General features: G+C 37.4%; 1 protein-coding gene across 3 annotated transcripts in view; it reads right to left on the bottom strand.

Moving 5' to 3' along the window:
* Nucleotides 1-21306, bottom strand: part of LOC115222579 (protein Shroom2) — a 268678-nt gene that overhangs the window by 53281 nt on the left and 194091 nt on the right. For 2 of the 3 annotated variants that reach the window (XM_036511712.1, XM_036511713.1), the window contains exon 9: nt 9476-10095. In XM_036511712.1, the coding sequence (XP_036367605.1) occupies nt 9476-10095 (620 nt within the window). The remainder of the gene's footprint in view (nt 1-9475; nt 10096-21306) is intronic. The other variant, XM_036511714.1, reaches the window with a different exon arrangement.

The following is a 21306-nucleotide window of genomic DNA, read 5'->3' as shown; positions in this document are numbered from 1 at the left end:
GACTATAGTACCACGTTAAATGTCCATATCGCACCATGGTGATGGTGCGATATGAACATTTAACGTGGTACTATAGTCAGTGTTTCGACTGCTATTTCGGCATGTTGGTGTCTTTTAGACACCCTCATTTTTAATTATATATATATAAAATTAATTTTGCCTGTACGGCTGATATTCGCTGCCACTAGTAATGGTATTTTGATAGTACTATCACTCTCATATTTACTTATATATATATATATAGACGACGACAATGATGATTCATACATACACATGCACACATAAGCTCTTGCACATACATACTCACCTTTCAACCCATAAACAATAGCAGGGTTCTAGGTTTTCTATTTACATCTGAATTTTCTTCTACGACTTTAAAAGATTTAGGTTGAGACCTCTGGCATGACCAATTGGTCCTAAACTTCTTAGGTATGTTCAGGAGAACTATAACAGACTAAAGTGAACTGAAGACCACTTGGTTTCAAGCTAAATACCTTGATAAAACTGTTGCTAACATCTCTGATAACATCTCGGAAGCCATTCATTTACATCTAGTTTTCCTAGCAACCACCAAACAATAGAGTATTGAACTCAAAGGCCTTCTCACATAAACAAATTAGGTATAGGGACTCGCTCTTTACTAAAAATTTTCCTTGTAGCCGCTTTACTAAAATGAAAACATCAGTGGTACTGCGGCGAGCTGGCAGAAACGTTAGCATGCCAGGCGAAATGCTGATTCTTAACGTTTCAGAATATTGGCAAACATTTTATTTTCTGCTTCTTCTCTCAAAATTACATACAGCTAATATCTAGCTATTCTTCTATCAAGTGGATGTTGTTCCTTGCTATTTGCAGATTAATTTCCAGAAATTCTTAGTTGTCTTCTACATCAGCAATCTCTAACACTTTTTGGGGTCCACAGACCAAGGGATCATGCACATAACAATAAAATGCATAATTTAATTACTAAATATATAATAGAAATACACTCTGCAGACTGCAAGACTCAACAAAATAGAAATAAAATTTAATAATTCCTTCTTCCTATTTGTTCCAATGATCCATGGCTTGGCATTGTCTAAAACTTGATGTTCTATAGCATAAATTGCTATTCCTTTTCCTTCTTGCAAAAAGCACTGTCTTGTACTGCTTTAAACTTGTATTTCTGGGAAATCTTTTAGCTTCCATGCCATTCTTCTTCAGTTTGGCTTGCACCTCAGAGTCTATTTAGCATGTTCCCTACTATCACTAATCACTGGTCTATTTTAATTGTATATTCTTTACTCTGGCACTCCTTCAGTTATGATGATGAAGGTTCCAGTTGATCCAATCAACAGAACAGCCTGCTAGTGAAATTAACATTCAAGTGGCGGAGTACTGCACAGACACGTGTACCCTTAAAGTAGCTCTAGGGGAGATTCAGTGTGACACAGAATGTGACAAAACTGGCCCCTTTGAACTACAGGTACAACTCAAATTTGCCAGCTGAGTTGACTGGAGCAACGTGAAATAAAGTGTCTTGCTCAAGGACATGCGTCACTGGAAATTGAACTCATGACCTTACAATCACGAGCCAAATACCTTAACCACTAAGCCAAAAGCCTTCACAAATTCTTTACTAGAGACTTAGAATTCCCAATCATCTGCATAACCTGTGAGCATGATGCCTACCTGGCTCATATCTGAGATTATGCCACACACATACACAAACACACACACACACATAATATAAAGACATTTCATAGCCAGTCTTATGACTGAGAATGTGAAAGTTGAACTAGATGTGAGGTACTATCTGTAATAACCATAAATAATTCTTGCTCCTCATCATTAAGTACTGTCTGGAATTTCTTGTCTGTACCTACATGCACTGTACACATACACACACACACACACACATAATAGGTGCAGACATGTCTGCAAGGTTAAAAAGTTTGCTTCACAACCATATGGTTTCAGGTTCAGTCCCACAGCATGGCACTTTGGGCAAGTGTCTTGTTCTATAGCCCTGGCAGTAGAAAATCTGCCTCATTGAATTCCATTTGACCAAGTCAAGCAGAGGAAAGTAGATGTTAAAATGACAATGATTACATACACACACACACACACACACACATTAAATGGCATAGGTTGAATATTATAAATATTTTTTCTATTTGTCAGTGGGTGTTGATAATATTTCTTAATGAATTTAAAAAGTATTTATTTCACAATTCGTTGGGAGAAACATGACACACATACATACATGCATATATACACACTCATATCCTTTTTATGCCAGTACAAATTTCTCTCTCTCTCAGAGTGACTATCTTCACAACTATACACCCATCTTATCATTTAGTCACTCAGTCAAGAAGCAAAAGTTATGTCACTGTCGTTTAAAATCTCAAGTCTGCCTAAATGTATCAGATCTATGATAAGGCATTCCATCTGTGACCATCACTTCACCATTCAAGCATGATCATTACCTGCATCACCTTACTGGCACTTGTGCTGGTGTCATGTGAAAAACAACATTCAAGCGTGGTCGTTGCCAGTGCCGCTGGACTGGCTCCTGTGCAGGTGGCACATAAAAAAGTACCATTTGAGCATGGCCATTGCCAGTACCGCCTGACTGGCCCTCATGCCGGTGGCACATAAAGGCACCCACTACACTCTTGGAGCGGCTGGTGTTAGGAAGGGCATCCAGCTGTAGAAACTCTGCCAGATCAGATTGGAGCCTGGTGCAGATATCTCGTTCGCCAGTCCTCAGTCAAATCATCCAACCCATGCCAGCATGGAAAGCAGACGTTAAATGATGATGATGATGATAGGACCTACAGTGTCCAGCATGCCCTTGCTTATTGTTTTTTAAAGACAGTACTGTATGATTTAGGAGAGGTGCTTGGTTGTTATTTCTAGCAGAATAAGTAACCAGGTAGAAGCTTCCATGTTGGCTAGTAGTGTAATTTGATTGGTCAGCAAGGTAGACCAAGGCGTGTGTAACATGATTGATCAACGAGTCACCCTACAGTCCTTGAAACTCATATCCATATAATCATTATTTTACACAACCATGATGTTCCTACACACTCAGTTCAATGACAAAGCCTCTGTACAGTTGGTGAACTTGTTAGACATAGCAGTGAAGTCTCCCTCAGGTTATGTGCCTGACAGTTTTAAATAAAGAAAGGTCTATATTAGATGGTTTAGTCTCAAACAATCCACTAAAAGACAGTGTGGTCATGACCATTATGTTTGCTTAATTATGCCTGACCATTGTGTCTGTTCAATTAAGGCTGAGCCTTGGACTCAAAAATAACAACACAGAATTCCAATGGTAACTAATTGCATTAATTATTTTGTCTACAGTGACTCAAACTTTTGTAAATATTGTAATGACAGCAAACCTAACAACAAACTGTTTGCTGATCCAATGAGAGAACCTCCTTGTAGTTCTACAACAGGGTAGAAATAACAGCTAAATTTCCCTCTAATAATACACAATTGTTTTAAGTAAAGAAAGGATGCATTAGGTAAAAAAAAAAATTTAACAATAAAAAGTTAAGAAGGTCATAATTGGAGTGCCTTTGATTATATTTTTTCCTGACCCTTAATGACCTGGGACTAAACAACTACAAACATATTTTAACCTTTTACTCTGTCAAATGTAATGCTTATTTTTTCACATTACGATTCCTCTGACAAATACTTATTTCTTCACATTGTTTTGAATTTATCATAGTTTTGAGATTTCAATGATGTGATTGTTTATCTTTAGGATGACATAGCAGGGTTGGTGGGAGAGGCCAGATCTAGCCAGTTTAAAGGCTAAAAGATGCCCTGCTCAATCTGTAGAAAAGGTGTAAGTAGAAACTCCATAAGATGCACCCAGTGTAAGGTTTGGACACGTAAAAGGTGCAGCAATATCAGAGGAAGGTTAACAGGGAAACTAGCTTTTGTGTGCAGAAGATGCACAGGTACAATAAATGCTGAAAATGTGCAGAAAATAGACTCCATCAACTGCTTGAGGAGCAAGCTAGAGATAGTAGATAGTTTCCATTATCTAAGTTAGTATTGGAGGTGGATGCTCTGAGAGCATAACTATGAGAATAATATTAGGATAGGCAAATTTCAGAGAGCCCTTACTCCTGCTAGCAACAAAAGGTTTCTTTTTCAGAGTGAAAGGCAGATTGTTTTATACCTGTGTGTGAACAGCCAGGCTGCATGGCAGTGAAACATGGGCTATAGCAGCCAAGGACATGCATGGGCTTGAAAGAAATGAAGCGAGTATGCTTTGCTGGATGTGCAATGTCAGTGTGCATGTTCGACAGAGTGTAAGCATCTTGAGAGAAAAGTTAGGCATAAGAGGAATCAGATGTGATGTGCAAGAGAGATGACTGCACTGGTATGGTCATGTGGTGCATATGGACGAGGACAGCTGTGTAAAGAAGTGCCGATCACTAAATGTGGAAGGAACCTCTGGTAGAGGTAGACCAGGAAGACATGATCTTCAAACTCTGAGCTTCACAGAGACAATGACTAGTGACTCAAACCTTTGGTGATGTGCTGTGCTGTGCTGGAGAAGTCCCGTCAAGCCAAGTGCCCCCATGCTTGTGGCATGTAAAGAATACCTTTTGAGTGTTGAGCCTCATGGAGGCAAATCAGATGAGTTCATTTCGTGTGTTGGGCATCATGGAGGCAATGCCTGAGACCTTTGGCATTATGCTATACTTGCAAAGAAGACCTATCAAGCTGAGCAAAATCACAGTCATGGCACATACCGGTGTCACACAAATTGGCACCCATGCCAGTGGCATGTAAAAGTACCCTGTCATGCAAATGGTACCCATGCTGGTGGCATGTAAAACCACTCATTACACTCTCAGAGTGGTTGGCGTTAGGAAGGGCATCCAGCTGTAGAAAACCATGCCAAATCAGACTGAAGCCTGATGCAGCCTTCCAGCTTGCCAGCCCTGGTCAAACTGTCCAACCCACGCCAGCATGGACAATGGACATTAAATGATGAAGAAGATATGTATAACCCTTTAGCATTCATATTATTCTATTAAATGTAATGCTTATTAATTCACATTGTTTTGAATTTATCATGCATTATCTCATTCTGTACGTTTGCATGCAAGAGAATGTGTGAGAGAGAAGTTGCCAAATCTACATCCAAAACACTAGGCTTCCTCTTTAACACCAGTAAACACTCCAGTATTGGTCCTTTGTTAACCCTTTATAGTAATAAAACGGCATTGATATTGGACTATTCAAACATTCTAGACTTCATACAAAAAAAAAAAAAAAGAAGCAATTCAACTGATTGGCAAAGATTCATTTACCAACACACTACAATTCCTGTTTGTATACAGTAACATTATTTCTTCTCCCTGGCTGCCTGCCACCCTTACTATAAGTTCAAGCCAAACAATAACTATCTCACTAGTCTGGCAAAGCATGTAAAAGGTTATCAAACCCTCTACTCCTACCCTACTTTGTCTTGCGACTGAATAGATGAAAAAAGGGTAGCGAAACTGAAACAGTGAACATTACAATATATTAATAATATATTTAGGATTACATCAGAAACAATATATATATATATATATATATATAAAATATGAATTAGAGATAAAACACTATTAGGCAACTCAAACAGTGATAGACATAAACCAATACATAAATAACAAATAATAAATATAATTAATATAGTATATAATATATATATGTAAAATTTAAAATAAAAATTATTTTTAACCAAAAGTATAAAAAGAATGATAAATATAAAAAAAATTCTAATTATATATATATTATATACTATATTAATTATATTTATATTATTTGTTATTTATGTATTGGTTTATGTGTATCACTGTTTGAGTTGCCTAATAGTGGTTTTATCTCTAATTCATATTTTATATTCATATATTTATACTGTGAAATTTGATTTGATCCTAAATCTAATCTTTCCCTGTAAGTTGGAGCCATACTCTCTAATATTTTATGTGTGTATATATATATATATATATATATATATATATATATATATATATATATATATATATATATATATTATATATATATATTTACATACATATATATGCATATATTCAATACACATATATGTACACAAACATGCGTGCACACACACACACAGAGAATTGTAATTTGTGATTCTGTTAGAAATGGAAAGAACTGCAATGAAAAGCATGTAATCAATACATCAAGTAAAGGGTTAACTTGGAACAAATTTGCAAAGAGTACAACAATATTCCTGCAACAGATTCTTTATGATGTCAATGCACATTATATATATATATATATGTGGTCTGATCAATAAGTATCCGGACTGTTGCTATAGTAACAAAGCTAGAGTACAGAGAGTGAAACCGCTTGGCAGATTGACCTTGAACTCTGCGGTTCAAGGTCACTAAGTTTTAATGTTGTAACTCACTTCTGCTGTTTACAGCAGTTCTTGAAAGGAAGATGTGTAGCGTGTGATCATTATATTGATCATGACAGAGAAAGTTGAGCAGAGAATCTGCGTCAAATTTTGCCAAAAGCTTGGCGATACCTGCTCAGATACCAAGGTAAAGTTTTCAAAAAGTTCTCGTTCTTGAAAGCAGTTTTTGGAACAAACCTGGCAGACACGCGTCTCATGTCCAAATATTCAGTGATAATGGACTGAACTGAACCATAACTAATCTGCACATTCTCTGATAACTCATGGATGGCGATTTGATGATTTCCCCTCACAGCTGCATGCACATCTCTGATGTTTTTCTCAGTTCTGCTGGTTGTAGGTCTTCGAGAATGCTCGTCAATATCAACATTTTTTTCATCCATCTTGGAAGCCTTTGAACCACTCATACACTTGTGTGTGGCTCATACACTCCTCTCTATACACTTTTTGCAACTTTGTGTTGGCCTCTGAGCAGGTATTACCATGCCAACTTTCTCTGTCATGGTCAATGCAATGATCACATGCTACATACCTTCCTTCCAAGCACTGCTGTAAACAGTGGAAGTGAGCTAGAACATAAAACCTTAGTGCACATGCACAGCAGAGTTGAAGGCTAATTTTTGCCAAGTGGCTTCACTCTGCATGCTTTAGCTCCGTTACTATGGCAACAGTCCAGATACTTATTGATCAGGCCTCATATATATATATATATATATTATATATATATATATATATATATATTATATATATATATATATATATATATGTATGTATATATACATGTATGAATGTATGTTTGTGTGTGTGTGTACACACATGCAAGGTGCACCACAAATTTTTGGCATCCTTGGTTCCTGATTCATGCCAGGTTATCGATTTCTGTCTTATCAATGAAAAGGGGTCACATAATGATAATTCATAAAGACCGCTGCCATGTTTTTAATAAATTTTTCCTACTCAATCTCCATGACGTAACTTTGTTACTTCACTAGAAACATGTTATTGAGACGGAAACATTCTACCAAACTTTCAAATATAAAGAGTATGAAAGCATACAAGTAACTGAGACAAAATCTGATGCCACATGCTAACTTTCTAACTGCAAGCACCCCACACCCTGCCCATCAAAACCCTCTCTTGAAAAGTAAATGTGAAGGGCATATAATTTACCTTTACCTTTTTCAGTTCATACTGGAGAATTGTATTCTCTTCAGTGAGAGGTTGAGTTATATTAACTTGCCTTTGAGTGAAAGAGCAAGAAGCAGGAAGAGAAAGGGGGGAAGAGAAAGGGGCAAGTCCTAAGGGAATTAGCAAGTGGTGTTATGTTTCGTGTTAAGCCTTTAGCATTCAGATCAAATATGAGATTTATTTATTCTTTTACTAGTTTCAGTCATTTGACTGCAGCCATGCTGGAGCACCGCTTTTAGTTGAGCAAATTGACCCAAGGACTTATTCTTTGTAAGCCTAGTACTTATTCTATCAGTCTGTTTTGCTGGACTGCTAAGTTATGGGGACATAAATGAACCAGCATTGGTTGTTAAGCGATGGACAAACACAGACAACACAAATATATATATATATATATATATATACACACACACACACACACGATGGGCTTCTTTCAGTTTCTCTCTACCAAATCCACTCATAAGGCTTTGGTCGGCCCAAGGCTATAATAGAAGACACTTGCCCAAGGTGCCATGCAGTGGGACTGAACCCAGAACCATGTGGTTGGTAAGCAAGCTACTTACCACAGCCACTCCTTCACATTCTTTAAAAATTTGCTATGCATTGTCTCATAGCTTCATGATTTTGATGATGTGATTGTTTATTATTTTTTTTAAAGAATTTTAGTGTGGGTGTGAGAGGCTGGATCTGGCTTGTTTGAACATAAAACAGGTAGAATATTTGGGCTGGATGTGTGTGTGTGTGTGTGGGGGGGCAATTTAAATGCTATATTATTAGGTGCAGGGAGAGCATTTCCACCTTCATGTGTTACTAGTGGACAAATGAATGTGTGTGTTTGTAAAAGCTTTGCATTGGAAAGTTATTTATAAGGGTCATGCTCTTATATAATTATGTTCAGACTGAAAGAGGTAAAGGTTCATCAGTTGCCAGAAAACGTGTAGTGTACCTGTATATGATTCCTTTCAAAGCTGCAGGTGTTCTCAAACATTTTTACCTATGGACCCCTTTGATTACTATTTATTCTGATGGACACCCCCCCCACCCCATAATAATTTGATGTTTAAAACTAGTTTAACTTGTTGAATTATATAAAATGTGAGAGGAAGAAACCTAGCTGTTTCTTGTAATACATACCAATGCAAAAGAATTTCAGGGGCCCTTAAAATACTGTTGTTGATCTCCAATTTATTCTTTTGTTAGGTGGACCCCAGACCAAAATCTTATATGGATCCCAGTTGAGAACCACTGCTCAACATCATCACAACAGCAGGCTCTTTTTTCCAAGGCCAGAAGATACTTCAGTCCTCAACAATTACTGATATTCTATAACGCTCAAATGAGACCCATAATAAAGTATTACTCTCGTATCTGAAACAGTATTGCTGCAGCTGCACACACAGACAACCAGGAAAGAGCTACTTGACTGAATGATATAAAATCACTCATAGGCAGGCTCCAACCTCTGGCCAACAGGTGGGCTGTCTCTGCTCTCTGGCTTTTTTTTTATCATTACCATAGGAATCTGCAATTGGGCAATTCCCATCCATCACCCTTGTTTTCCCTCACATCCCATCCTAAGTTCCACACTAGTCACTATGCTCAGACTGTCAGTCTTCTGTGATTCTTTCCTAGCTCATGCCTTTTCCACAGGTGTTGACTTATAGGGTTCAAGAGGAACATGGGGGCATCCATCTCACCTGAAATTCCAAAGAGCAAGGACACTGTTTATCCCCAACCTTCAGACAAGAAAAGGAAAAATTGATGCATTCTGTGATATAAAAATGTGTGTGTATGTGTGTAAATAAATAATATGAAAAAAAAAAAAAACGTAATTACCATGGATTGCTTTGAAGGAAAATAACGAGATTCTGAAGTTGTATTAAGATAAGATGACTGTTGGTTTTCTGTACCACCATCCCAACATTTTGTTGGTGGGGTATCTCCACTTGCCTGCCCCATACTATGATCACAGGTTGCTATAGCTTTTGGTTTCGGAGGAAACTGGTTCTGGTTCCGACTTAATTTCTGGTGAATTAATGGACTAATATTTGATTCAAGTGAAACACCCGAGTCACTGCTTGGTTTACTAAAATCACCAAGGACATGATGCTGTCCTCGCAGACCCAGACTATCACTGTCTTCTGAAGGTAACAGTTGTCCTGGGACATGATGCTGTCCTCGTAGACCCAGACTACCAATGTCTTCTGAAGGTAACAGTTGTCCTGGCAAACTGTTCTTTCTTTCAGCAGAAATCTCTGATGATGTTCTAAGTAACAAAGACCTAGGTTTGGCAGGAACCGGCGGTGGGCAAGGTTTTACCCTTTCTTCTTTCTGTTGTTTTGCTTTAGTTTCTGGTTTCGTTACTTCAAATTTTTTAACTCGCTGCTTCACAGAAACTTGACTGTCGGAATTTTCTTCCCCTTTGGAAACAAAAGGATCTGTTCGTTCAGCTGATTCTGCAAAAGAAAATCGGATAAAAACAACACTTAATATTATTTGTTTTTTTTTTATTTACCAAAAAGATCAAGAAGAAAATAAATTTACTGAAAAAAGTTATAAATTTGAAACCTTTAAAATATCGAAAAAAATAAGAGAAAACCTCCTAAACATTTATCCATATACTGGTCTCAAATTCTGGCACAAGGCCAGCAACTTTGGAAGAAGGGGCAAATGGATTAGATTGACTCCAGTGCTCAACAGGTACTTATTTTATCAATCCCAAAAGGATGAAAGGAGAAAAATAATCAATCCCAGCAGTATTGAACTCAGAATGTAAAGTCAGAATAAATGTTGCCAAGCATTTTCTCTGGCACGGTAATGTTTCTGTCAGTTCACTGCCTTATTCAGCCAAAAAATTCATTTGTAAACTTGTTCACTGGTAGAAAATAGATTCATGAAATATATTTATATCTACAATGGCATGGGAAAACTACTCAAAAACTATTTCCCTCTATTTGATTAATTTGTCAAAATAACTTTAGTGCTTCATGCAAAATTGAAAATTCTACTTTCGTAAAAGACAGCACAGTCTAGGGTCCTGTGCAGCAAAAATAACTCAAAGCTATATAGCTGCAAAGCAAACTTTTTAACCATTCTACCATTATTCTTGACAAACAAGTATTTTTAATCGGTTAGCCTGGAAAAGTCAATTCTGTCTGCAATGTCTGAAATAAATTTATCAAAAGAACGATAGAAGTATTGTGTTTTTGCTGCTAGTTTATTTAATCTATTAAAAACAGGATCATCAGCATTGTTTAATGTCTGCCTTTCGTGCTGGCATGGGTTGGATTGTTTGACAGGAACTGGCCAGGCAGAAGACTGCACTAGATTCCTGTGTCAGTTTTGGAAAGATTTTTACAGCTGGATCGCCATCTTAACACCAATCACCCCACAGAGTGGAGTGAGTGCTTTTTGCATGGCACTAGCACAGGTGAGGTTAGTTTTGGATGCCCTTCCTAATGTCAATCACTTAACAGTGTGAACTGGATCCTTTGATATAACATATAATTAGAAAGTGACAACGAGGGTGCATCCACATGGTTACTCAACCTGCTAAAACAGCAGTCAAATCTTCCACGAATCACATCTTAACATCGTGAGAAATGATACACTGGATAATGTAAATATTATATTGTCTTCTAGAAAGACAGACTGATTGTGACTGGAATTCCTTTGTTGGTAAGTCTGCTCAATCGATGTTGTCCTGGGACCAAACAGCTATACAATTACATATAGTAGCCTACACAAACACTGCTAATGCATCTCAAGTCAAGATGGTTTTTTTTTTTTTTTTTTACCTTTTACTTGTGTCAGTCAATTGACTGCGACTATGATGGGGTAACACCTTGGAGAATTTTTAGTCAAATGAACCGACCCCAGGACTTATTTTTTTTAAAGCCTGGTACTTATTCTATTGGTCTCTTTTGCTGAACTGCTAAATAATGGGGATATAAACACACCAACACCAGTTGTCAGATGGTGGTGGTGGTGGTGGGGACAAACACAGACACAAAGACAAACACATGTAGATATGTGAATCTCACTCTCTCTCTCTCTTTCTCTCTCTCTCTCTCTCTCTCTCTCTCTATATATATATATATATATATACACACATACAATAGCTTCTTTCAGTTTCCACCTACCAAATCCATTCACAAGATTTTGGTTGGCCCAAGGCTACAGTAGAGGACACTTGCCCAAGGTGCTACGCTGTCAGACTGAACCCAGAACTATGTGGTTAGGAAGTAAGCTTCTTACAACACAGCCACATGTGCGCCTAAGTTAAGTAAAAATGTTTGAAATGAAGTTGAAAGAAAAGTTTCTGCAAATGAACTTTATTAGACCGCAAATTTATAAGAATTGTTACAATAAGCTTATATGTATATACCTTTTTTTTTTCAAGCAGTAAATGGGAATGGTTTGCATTACAGTTACCACTCCCATTTATTCCAATTAAAAAAAAAATCTGGTAGGCAAATAAGATAAGAAATACCAGTCATTCAAGTTTTGCCTCATCTTTACTTTCCTGACTTTACTCTATCTGACAATCATCTTTACAGATCATTGAAACATTATTTAGAGAGAAAACAGTTTATTAATTTTAAGGAGGTTAAAAATGATATTGAGTGTTTTTTTGCTTCGAAACCTGACTAATTTTATACTGAAAGTATTAAAAGTTCACCAAATAGATGGGATTATATTATTAATAATGAAGTGGGAAATTATCTTTAATAAATTAAGAACAGAGAAGCATTTGTTTCTTTTCCACCTTGAAATATGGTAGGCCTTTCTTTCAAACATAATGCAATAAAGGGTAGATGTGTCTGAAGAATGCTTGATTGCTTACACATACTTGAGTAAACAACTGAAAACTTACTATCAACTGTGAAGACTCATACACACACATGCGCGCACACTATATTTTAACAAGAATGGAGTTGACAGGGACTTTGAAGTTTTGGCCTGCTTGGCTTTCACTGGACTGCCAACAACTAAGTAGGCTGAAAATTCGAAGTCACTGTAAACATTGTTCTTGTTAAAGAATAATAAATATGTGCTCAACAAAAAGTATAGGTTAATCTTTCAGTTTAATGTTGAATTGTTTTTACCATAACTTGACATAAAAACAAACATTTATAGATGTGTGCTTGTATTAATTAATGTCCCTGTTATTGATTCTTGAAGGAATTAAGTGGTGGTAGATTGTGATAGTAATAATAGATAAAATTATATAAGAAGGTGCTGCTGCTGATGATGATGATGACAATTATGGTAAATGTGAAATATCTCGCCCAGAGACTTGATGACTTCATTTGATATAAAATTCACCGAATTTCATTCTGAAGTAGTCAAAAGTTTGGAATCCCTAGATAAAACTACATTTTTTAAATATATATTTACTGTTTGCATCGCAGCACACTTTCTTCATCTGCTGTTGTATGGAAAATGAAACATTTTTAGTACCTTCCAATAGCATCACTCCCTCCAAACATGCAGAGCAGCAGTTATATCACCAAGTTGACAGGCATCTTTGATTCTTTTTTCTAGTCAAAAGAGTTTTACAACTCAATATTGTTTATAACAGTGTGTAAAATTATGAGCTGGCAGAACTATTAGTACATGGGGTAAAATGCTTTGTGGGATTTCAAATTTGCCTTCCATCCTTAATAAATACTAGTTGGGTCCTGTGGTCAATGTAATTGACTTACCCGCTACTCCAAAATTGCTGGCCTTGTGCCAAAATTTAAAGCCATTATTTATAGGTTTATGTGCCTTGAGACCCCCGGTTCCAAAAAAAAAAATGCATTTCTTTATGCTTTTTTCATCATTGTAGCTATTTCCATACTCCACAGTGAGTGTTCACAGATCAACTGAATATAAATCCATAAGGGCTGTTTTTTGAAACACTTTATTACATTATGCTAACTCAGAATGAATGCCATAAACAAATGGTATAAACTACATCTTATGTTCATTATACCTTTTCCTATATATGCTCTCTGTACACCAGTAATAAACTAGTAATACTATTAAGCACAATTGTAACTACACGTGTACAAGAAATAGACTATATGACAATAGTCTACATGGAGCTCTAAATTCATATATCTGACTGTACATACTATTTTATAAATATATATATATATAATATATATATATATATACACACACACACATACATAGAGGATGGATATTATATCCGGGCTGTCCATATATATATATATAAATAATCATCATCATTAAACATCTGCTTTCTATGTTGGCATGGATTGGACAATTTGACAGGAGCTGGCAAATAAAAGGGCTGAACCATATTCCAGTTGGCATTCTGTTTTGGCATGGTTTCTGCAGCTTGATGCCCTTCTTAATGCCAACCACTTTACAGAGTGTACTGGGTACTATACACATGGTTGCAGCACAGGTGCTTTGTACATGGTGTTGGCACAAGGCGGAGAGCTGGCAGAAACGTTAGCGGTATTTTGTCTGCGTGACGTTGTGAGTTCAAATTCCGCCAAGGTCGACTTTGCCTTTCATCTTTTTGGGGTCGATAAATTAAGTACCAGTTACGCACTGGGGTCGATGTAATCGACTTAATACCTATGTCTGTCCTTGTTTGTCCCCTCTGTGTTTAGCCCCTTGTGGGTAATAAAGAAATAGGTGTTGGCACAAGTGCTTTTATGGTAGTGGTACCATATATATGGGACTTGGTGTTGCTGTGTAGGGTTGTGCTGCCTTTATGTTCTGTCAGTTTATAGTCTGACAAATAGAGATCATAACAAAATAGGTATTTGACCAAACCAAGTGTTTTTTGGGTGATATATTACAGATCCAACGACCAAAAGTAGTAAAAGGAATAAAAGATTACAATTCTCTCAGTTAAAGTGGCTTTGAAATGAAATAATCACCACAACAGTTTCAGTTTTAAATAGTTATTAATTTCTTAACCTAACCTAACTCAGAGATCTCCCTTTCACTCATCCCTACTCTCATAAAGATCCCATCCATCCAAAACCCAACATTAATCCCCTACACCCAGCTTTTCCTCTTCAGAATGCCCCCCCCCCCTTCCACCCTCACACACCTGAAATTCCTTCCTTGTAATAATGTTTCTTCCTGCAGCCTTTGGTGCAAACCTGGAACTATTCAACAGGAACATTAACCATGCCACTGCACCAGTCTCAGAGTGTCTGTGAAGGTGACGAGCACAAGACCTACTTCAAGAGCAAGACAAATAGGTATTTCATTTCTTAACCAGAATTAACTAGTTCAATGTTGTACTTACTGTTAAGAATATTTTTGAACTTTTGCTACCAGGCCCCACTGGCTGTCTCTACTCACCTTACTACACACTATGCTGCTTCACTATAAAAACAGTCTTGGCATATGAATCACAGAACTTCCTTTTACTACAAGAACTAGCAGGGGTCCTTTCAAGTTCTTTAAATATCTTTCATCCATTTTCACACTTTATCTGTTGACAGCTCATTCGTTCACTCCTGTTTTTTCGAAAAAATAAATGAATAAAAATAGGAAAAGACTTCCTGGGGGGTCATTCATCATATTAGCTTTGAGGCATGGCTGCATGATGAAGAAGCTTACTTTGCAGCCATATGGTTTTGGGTTCAGTCCCACAGCATGGCGCATTGTGCATGTATTCTCTATAGAATAATTTGAAGGAGATTTATTTGATCAACACCTTATGACTGAATTTGGTAGATGGAAACTGTGTGGAAGCCTAATGTATGTGTGTGTGCATGTATGTATGTATGTCTGTGAGTGCATGTGTGTGTGTCTGTGTTTGTCACCTTCACCTCCATTACTTGACAACTGGTATTGGTTTGTTTACATCCTTGTAACTTAGCAGTCCAGCAAAAGAGATTGATAGAATAAAGTACCAGACTTAACAAAAGAACAAAGCAAAAATAAAAAAAAACGTAAGTACTGGAGGTTGAATTGACTAAAACCTTTCAAAGTTACAGTTCAATGACCAAAACAAGTTAAAGGTAAACTCGTTAATATATTATTACAAACTAGTCAAGAGAGACTCCACATGGATGTTCAACCTACTAAAAATACCAGCCAGATAAGTCTCAAGTCACACAGTGTCCCATCTAAAAAAGAAGGACAGACACAGTGCTGCCCTAGAAACACCAGTCAAATAAATCTCCCTCAAATTACACAGCCTATTATCTTTTTTTTTTTTTATAGCAGTTGAGGCTGGGGTAAGGAGAGGTACATTGAACAAATGTAGTCCTAGATATAGGAAAAATTGGTATGATGATAGCTGAAATCCTTTTCTTTGATCATATGTTCAGTTGATTATTAGGGGTCAAGGTAGACTGGACAAGGCTGTTTGACCTGCTAGAAATAACAGCCAGATCTCTCAATCAACCCCACCAAGAAAAGAAAGTACCTACAGAATACTAGATACAAAATGTCTTAACCCTTTCATTGCAATATTTCTATTTAACTATATTGCTTTTGATTCAATTAATTTTTAAAACAATAAAGAATTAAGAAAATACTTCGCTTTTGGTCATAAATTAACGAAGACTAGTGCATGCATATACATCTGCGTGCATGCGCACATACACGCGAGTACTGTCCAAATCTCCGACCAATCACATACAGCTAGCTGGCATTCAATTGGCGTATCAAGTTTTGGGCATTTTGATTGGGTTTTGGATAGAAAATTCACAAAAAAAGTTACTTCTATTGATTTTTTAATGGCTTTGCGGGGTGACTGGGGAAATGTAAAGATATGCACAACCACCCTTGGACGATTTTCAATGACCATAGAAAGTGCAAGCCCTCTAACTGAAAAATTGTGGATTTGTATAAAGGATACACACACACACACACACACACTTTGCTGTTTATATATAGAGAGATGCTTAATGAGAAATTTTTATTTAGATCACGTTCAACTGGAAGTTTGCATCATAGAAGCAAGGCTAGTCTTGGGCAAGTTAGTATCAAAAAGGCTTAAAACTATTACACTCATTCACCGAGCTAACGAACAAAATAAACCCTACATGACGTTGATAACAATAAAATATTTCTCACTCAACACACAAACTACTGTTTACATCAACAAAGCTTTCACTCTCTTCCCTGCTTACCTATACACGAAATACTCAACACCTCCTTAAGAAACAACACAAAACATTGGCCAGTACACTAACTACCTGTCAGGCTTGCGAAGCCTCTGTTGAACAGAAAAAACAACAGATCCAGAATTTGAAATTTTCCAGATGGAATACCACAAGTATCTATTTTCTCATCCATTCTTTTTAACCTATAAATAAGATTATATAGCCGCACCTCAGAAAAACTTAAAGAAAACATTCGCAAGCAGATGGCATCAAAGTTTACCCTCCCCTCATCATTCTTGACTCAAAACAACAACACTGAAGTATCACCTACCAAATCCAACATATTGCTATAAACCCAGCAGAGGAACGTCTACAAAGGTACTCAATCAGTTAAAAATAGCAGCCAAATCTATCTTAAAGCATGCCTTACTGTTTAAGTAAAAAGAGAACATAGAATACTTTTGATCAAACACAAAAGACAAAAGTAGTAGAAGTTATATGCAACACCATTACAACATACACAGCACACACAATATGGTAAAGAAAAGAAAAAGAAGCACAAATACGGAGCATTCACAGGTACCACACATTGGCCAACAGACAGAATCGACACTGCATTAGAGCCATCATAGATTATTACGCCTGTCCTTCCAGTACTTGAAACCTCTCCATAATAAACCAAAATAACAACACAAAATAGCACTTATTCTTTGCTTTTCTACTCTAGGCACAAGGCCCGAAATTTTGAGGGAGAGGGCCAGTCAATTAGATTGACCACAGTATGCAACTGGTACTTAATTTATCGACCCTGGAAGGATGAAAAGTAAAGTTAGTCTCAGCAGAATTTACAAAAGCAGCACTTATTGAAAGAAGGAAGTTTATATTCCAAACATACCCATAGACCACCCACCTACACAACAAAATGAAGCTACTGAAAAAAGAAAGGCCATCTGGGTTTGCAAGAGGTACAGGTTGTTGACACTGTAACAATTCTCTATTCCTCCTCCTCCCCCACCACCCTGCAATCCTTGCCACTATATGAAAAAAGAATCACCTCCAAGCATCCATAGTTAGTTACATGACTGAGTAACCTGTGAAAAACAGCAGCTAAATCTTCTTCAAATTACAATCTACTGTCTTAGAAAAAGAAAAATAAGGCAGCATATATTGGATAACATATCCTTGAAATACAAAAAGATAAGATGTTTATGTTTGGAATGTCTTTCATCATGAATGTGCATGATCAGGCTGACAAGGCCGGGTGGGGTCAACTGACAAACACAACACCTTTTACTGAATGCTATTTTGAACAAGTAGAGGCGCAATGGCCCAGTGGTTAGGATAGCGGACTCGCGGTCGGAGGATCGCAGTTTCGATTCCCAGACCGGGCATCATGAGTGTTCATTGAGTGAAGACACCTAAAGCTCCACGAGGCTCTGGCAGGGGGTGGTGGTGAACCCTGCTGTACTCTTTCACCACAACTTTCTCTTACTCTTTCTTCCTGTTTCTGTTGTACCTGTATTTCAAAGGGCCAGCCTTGTCACACTCTGTGTCACGCTGAATCTCCTCGAGAACTACGTTAAGGGTACACGTGTCTGGTGCCAAGCTGTATCGGCCTTTGCCTTTCCCTTGGATAACATCGTCGTCGTCGAGAGGGGAGGCTAGTATGCATGGGCGACTGCTGGTCTTCTATAAACAACCTTGCCCAGTCTTGTACCTCGGGGGGTAACTTTCTAGGTGCAATTCCATGGTCATTCATGACCGAAGGAGGTCATGTCACGATTTTGAACAAATACTGTTTCTGTCACTAATAAAGAATTTTTTTATCCAGGCTGCCAGCTATTTGCGACCCCAGTGATTTGTTAATCATTGGTTACTATATCAACAGAGGCTAAATTTAACTAAGCATGTGGTTGCTAGTGGATCCTTGCTACTGATGATGCTCAAAGAAGCAGAAATCCCAGATTTAGCAATTTCACTGCCACTGCTGAGTGCTTGTCATCTGCAACTGATAAACTTCTGTGATTTTTGGTACTGTTCATCAATATGAAAAGCTTTCTTGAGACAAATACTGCAGTTTTATGGTTTTCTACAGTATATCCTCATTTCCCAATCACATGATCCTGGGTTCAGTCCCACTGTGTGAAACCTCAAGTGTCTTCTATAGCCTCCAGCCGACCAAAGCCTTGTGAGTGGATTTGGTATGCAGAAATTGAAAGAAGTGTGTTGTGTGCACACACACACACACACACACACACACACATGTGTGTGTGTATTTGTGTCTCCTTGTTTTGACACTGTGTGATAGTTATTACTCGGAAACTGGTGAGGGTTGGCAAAAAGAAGGGCATAAAAAATCTGCCCCAATAAACTCTTTGATCCATGCAAGTATAGAAAGGGGAATGATGATGCTGATGATATAAATGCATACATGCATGTATATATGTTTGTACATGGGCTTAGTGGTTAGGGCATTCGGCTCACGATCGTAAGGTTGCGAGTTCAATTCCCAGCAAAGCATTGTGTCCTTGAGCAAGACACTTTATTTCACGTTGCTCCAGTCCACTCAGCTGGCAAAAATGAGTAGTACCTGTATTTCAAAGGGCCGGCCTTGTCACACTGTGTCACATTAAATCTCCCTGAGAACTACATTAAGGGTACACATGTCTGTGGAGTGCTCAGCCACTTGCATGTTAATTTCATGAGCAAGCTGTTCCGTTGATCATATCAGCAAGGCCCCCTCATCGTCGTAACCAACAGACTGTGCATCCCTCCCCTATGTTTGTGCATAAATCATAATGTAAGAATAGGAAAGTATATTTAAATATATTTTCCTATGTAAAAGTGATTATCTGATATTGCACAATACATTGTGCAGAATGGGTACACATGTTTATTATATCAAAAACAGACAGGCTAGTCTGTATTGCATTCTTGGTTGAGTCATTCATAACACCATTCACAGTTGTAAAAGCCCACCGGAGAGGAAATTGCAGAGTAGACTGTTAACTTTTGATGTAAAATGCATATATATTGTTTTTTACTTGTTTCAATCACTGGACTGTTATCATGCTGGGGCACTGCCTTGAAGGGTTTTGCCTAACAAATTAGTCTCAGGGCTTTGTTTTTTAACCTGGTACATATTCCATCGGGCTCTTTTGCTGAACTGTTGAGTCTGCTAAGTAATGGGGACATAAACAAACCAACACCAGTTGTCAAGTGGAGGTAGTGGATGAACACGTACACAAAGATATATACAGAGTTGGACAAAATAATGGAAACACCTTAAAATTTCAAACAAATTCATTTTAATATGGGGTAGGACCACCTTTGGCAGTAATTACAGCTTGAATTCTATGAGGTGTGGACTTGTACAAAGTTTGAATTGTTTGCAAAGGAATCTTTGTCCATTCTTCAGCTAAAACAGTTTCCAGTTCTTGTAGTGATGATGGTGGAGGATATCTTACTTTTTTTTTCTAAAACTTACTCCTTACTTTTTTTTCTAAAATGCACCATAAATGTTCAATAATATTGAAATCTGGGAACTGTGGTGGCCAGATAAGATGTTAAACTTCACTGGAATGTTCCTTGTGCCATTCAGTAACAACTTTAGCTGCGTGAGTTCTGCAACCATAGGATGAATTTGATCAGATAAAATGCTTAAATAGTCTTGACTATTTATTCTGCCATGATGGGAAACCATTGGGCTGGCAAATTTCCAAGATATAGTCCCCCCCACCCAGATCATCACAGATCCTCCTCCATGTTTAACAACTGGAAGAAGGCAGTCTGTGTCAAATGCTTCTTTTGACTGTCTCCACATGTATACTCAGCCATTGGTTGAAAATAAAGTAAAGGATAACTTGTCCAAGAAAATAACATTCTTCCACAGTTCTGGGGGCCATTCTGTAGGTTTTTACTCCATTCTAAATGCTTTGCAATGTTTGTTTTTGAAAGTAGTGGTTTTCTGATTGCAGCTCTCCTGTGAAATCCAGCTTTGTGCAGCTCCTGGTGAACAGTTTTTGTGGAAACTGGGTTTTCATGGTGGTCATTAAGTTCTGCAGTAATTTTGGGAGCTGTATTTTCTAACAATTTGCTTAAGAGTCTGATAGTTCCTATCTAAAAGTTTTGGTTTTCTTCCAGAATTTTGTTTTGACAAGGAGGTTTTTCCCTCTTTCTCAAAGACTGTCATTACTTTCGAGACAGTACTTCTTGACACACCAAACATTTCGGCTGTTTTTATTACACTAGTGCCTGCCATACGAGCACCAACAATTTGGCCTCTCTGAAAGTCTGATAGATCTGTCATTTTAATGAATTTTAATTACCTTTTTCTGATCATATCTGAATAGAAACAGCAATTTTAGCAAAACATTTTAAACAACACTAATAATAAATCAAAAAACATAAAAATAAACAAGATTTTGATGGTTTTATAGATATTTCAAAATTATGATGCTATGATGCTAGGTGTTTCCATTATTTTGCCCAAACCCTGTCTATATACATACATTGGGCTTCTTCCAGGTTCCATCTACTATATCCACTCACATGGCTTTGGTCAGCCTGAAG

Source organism: Octopus sinensis, linkage group LG20 (genome assembly GCF_006345805.1).
Source record: "Octopus sinensis linkage group LG20, ASM634580v1, whole genome shotgun sequence".
In the NCBI taxonomy this organism is placed as follows: Eukaryota; Metazoa; Mollusca; class Cephalopoda; order Octopoda; family Octopodidae; genus Octopus; species Octopus sinensis.
This window is presented reverse-complemented; position numbering and strand designations above follow the sequence as displayed.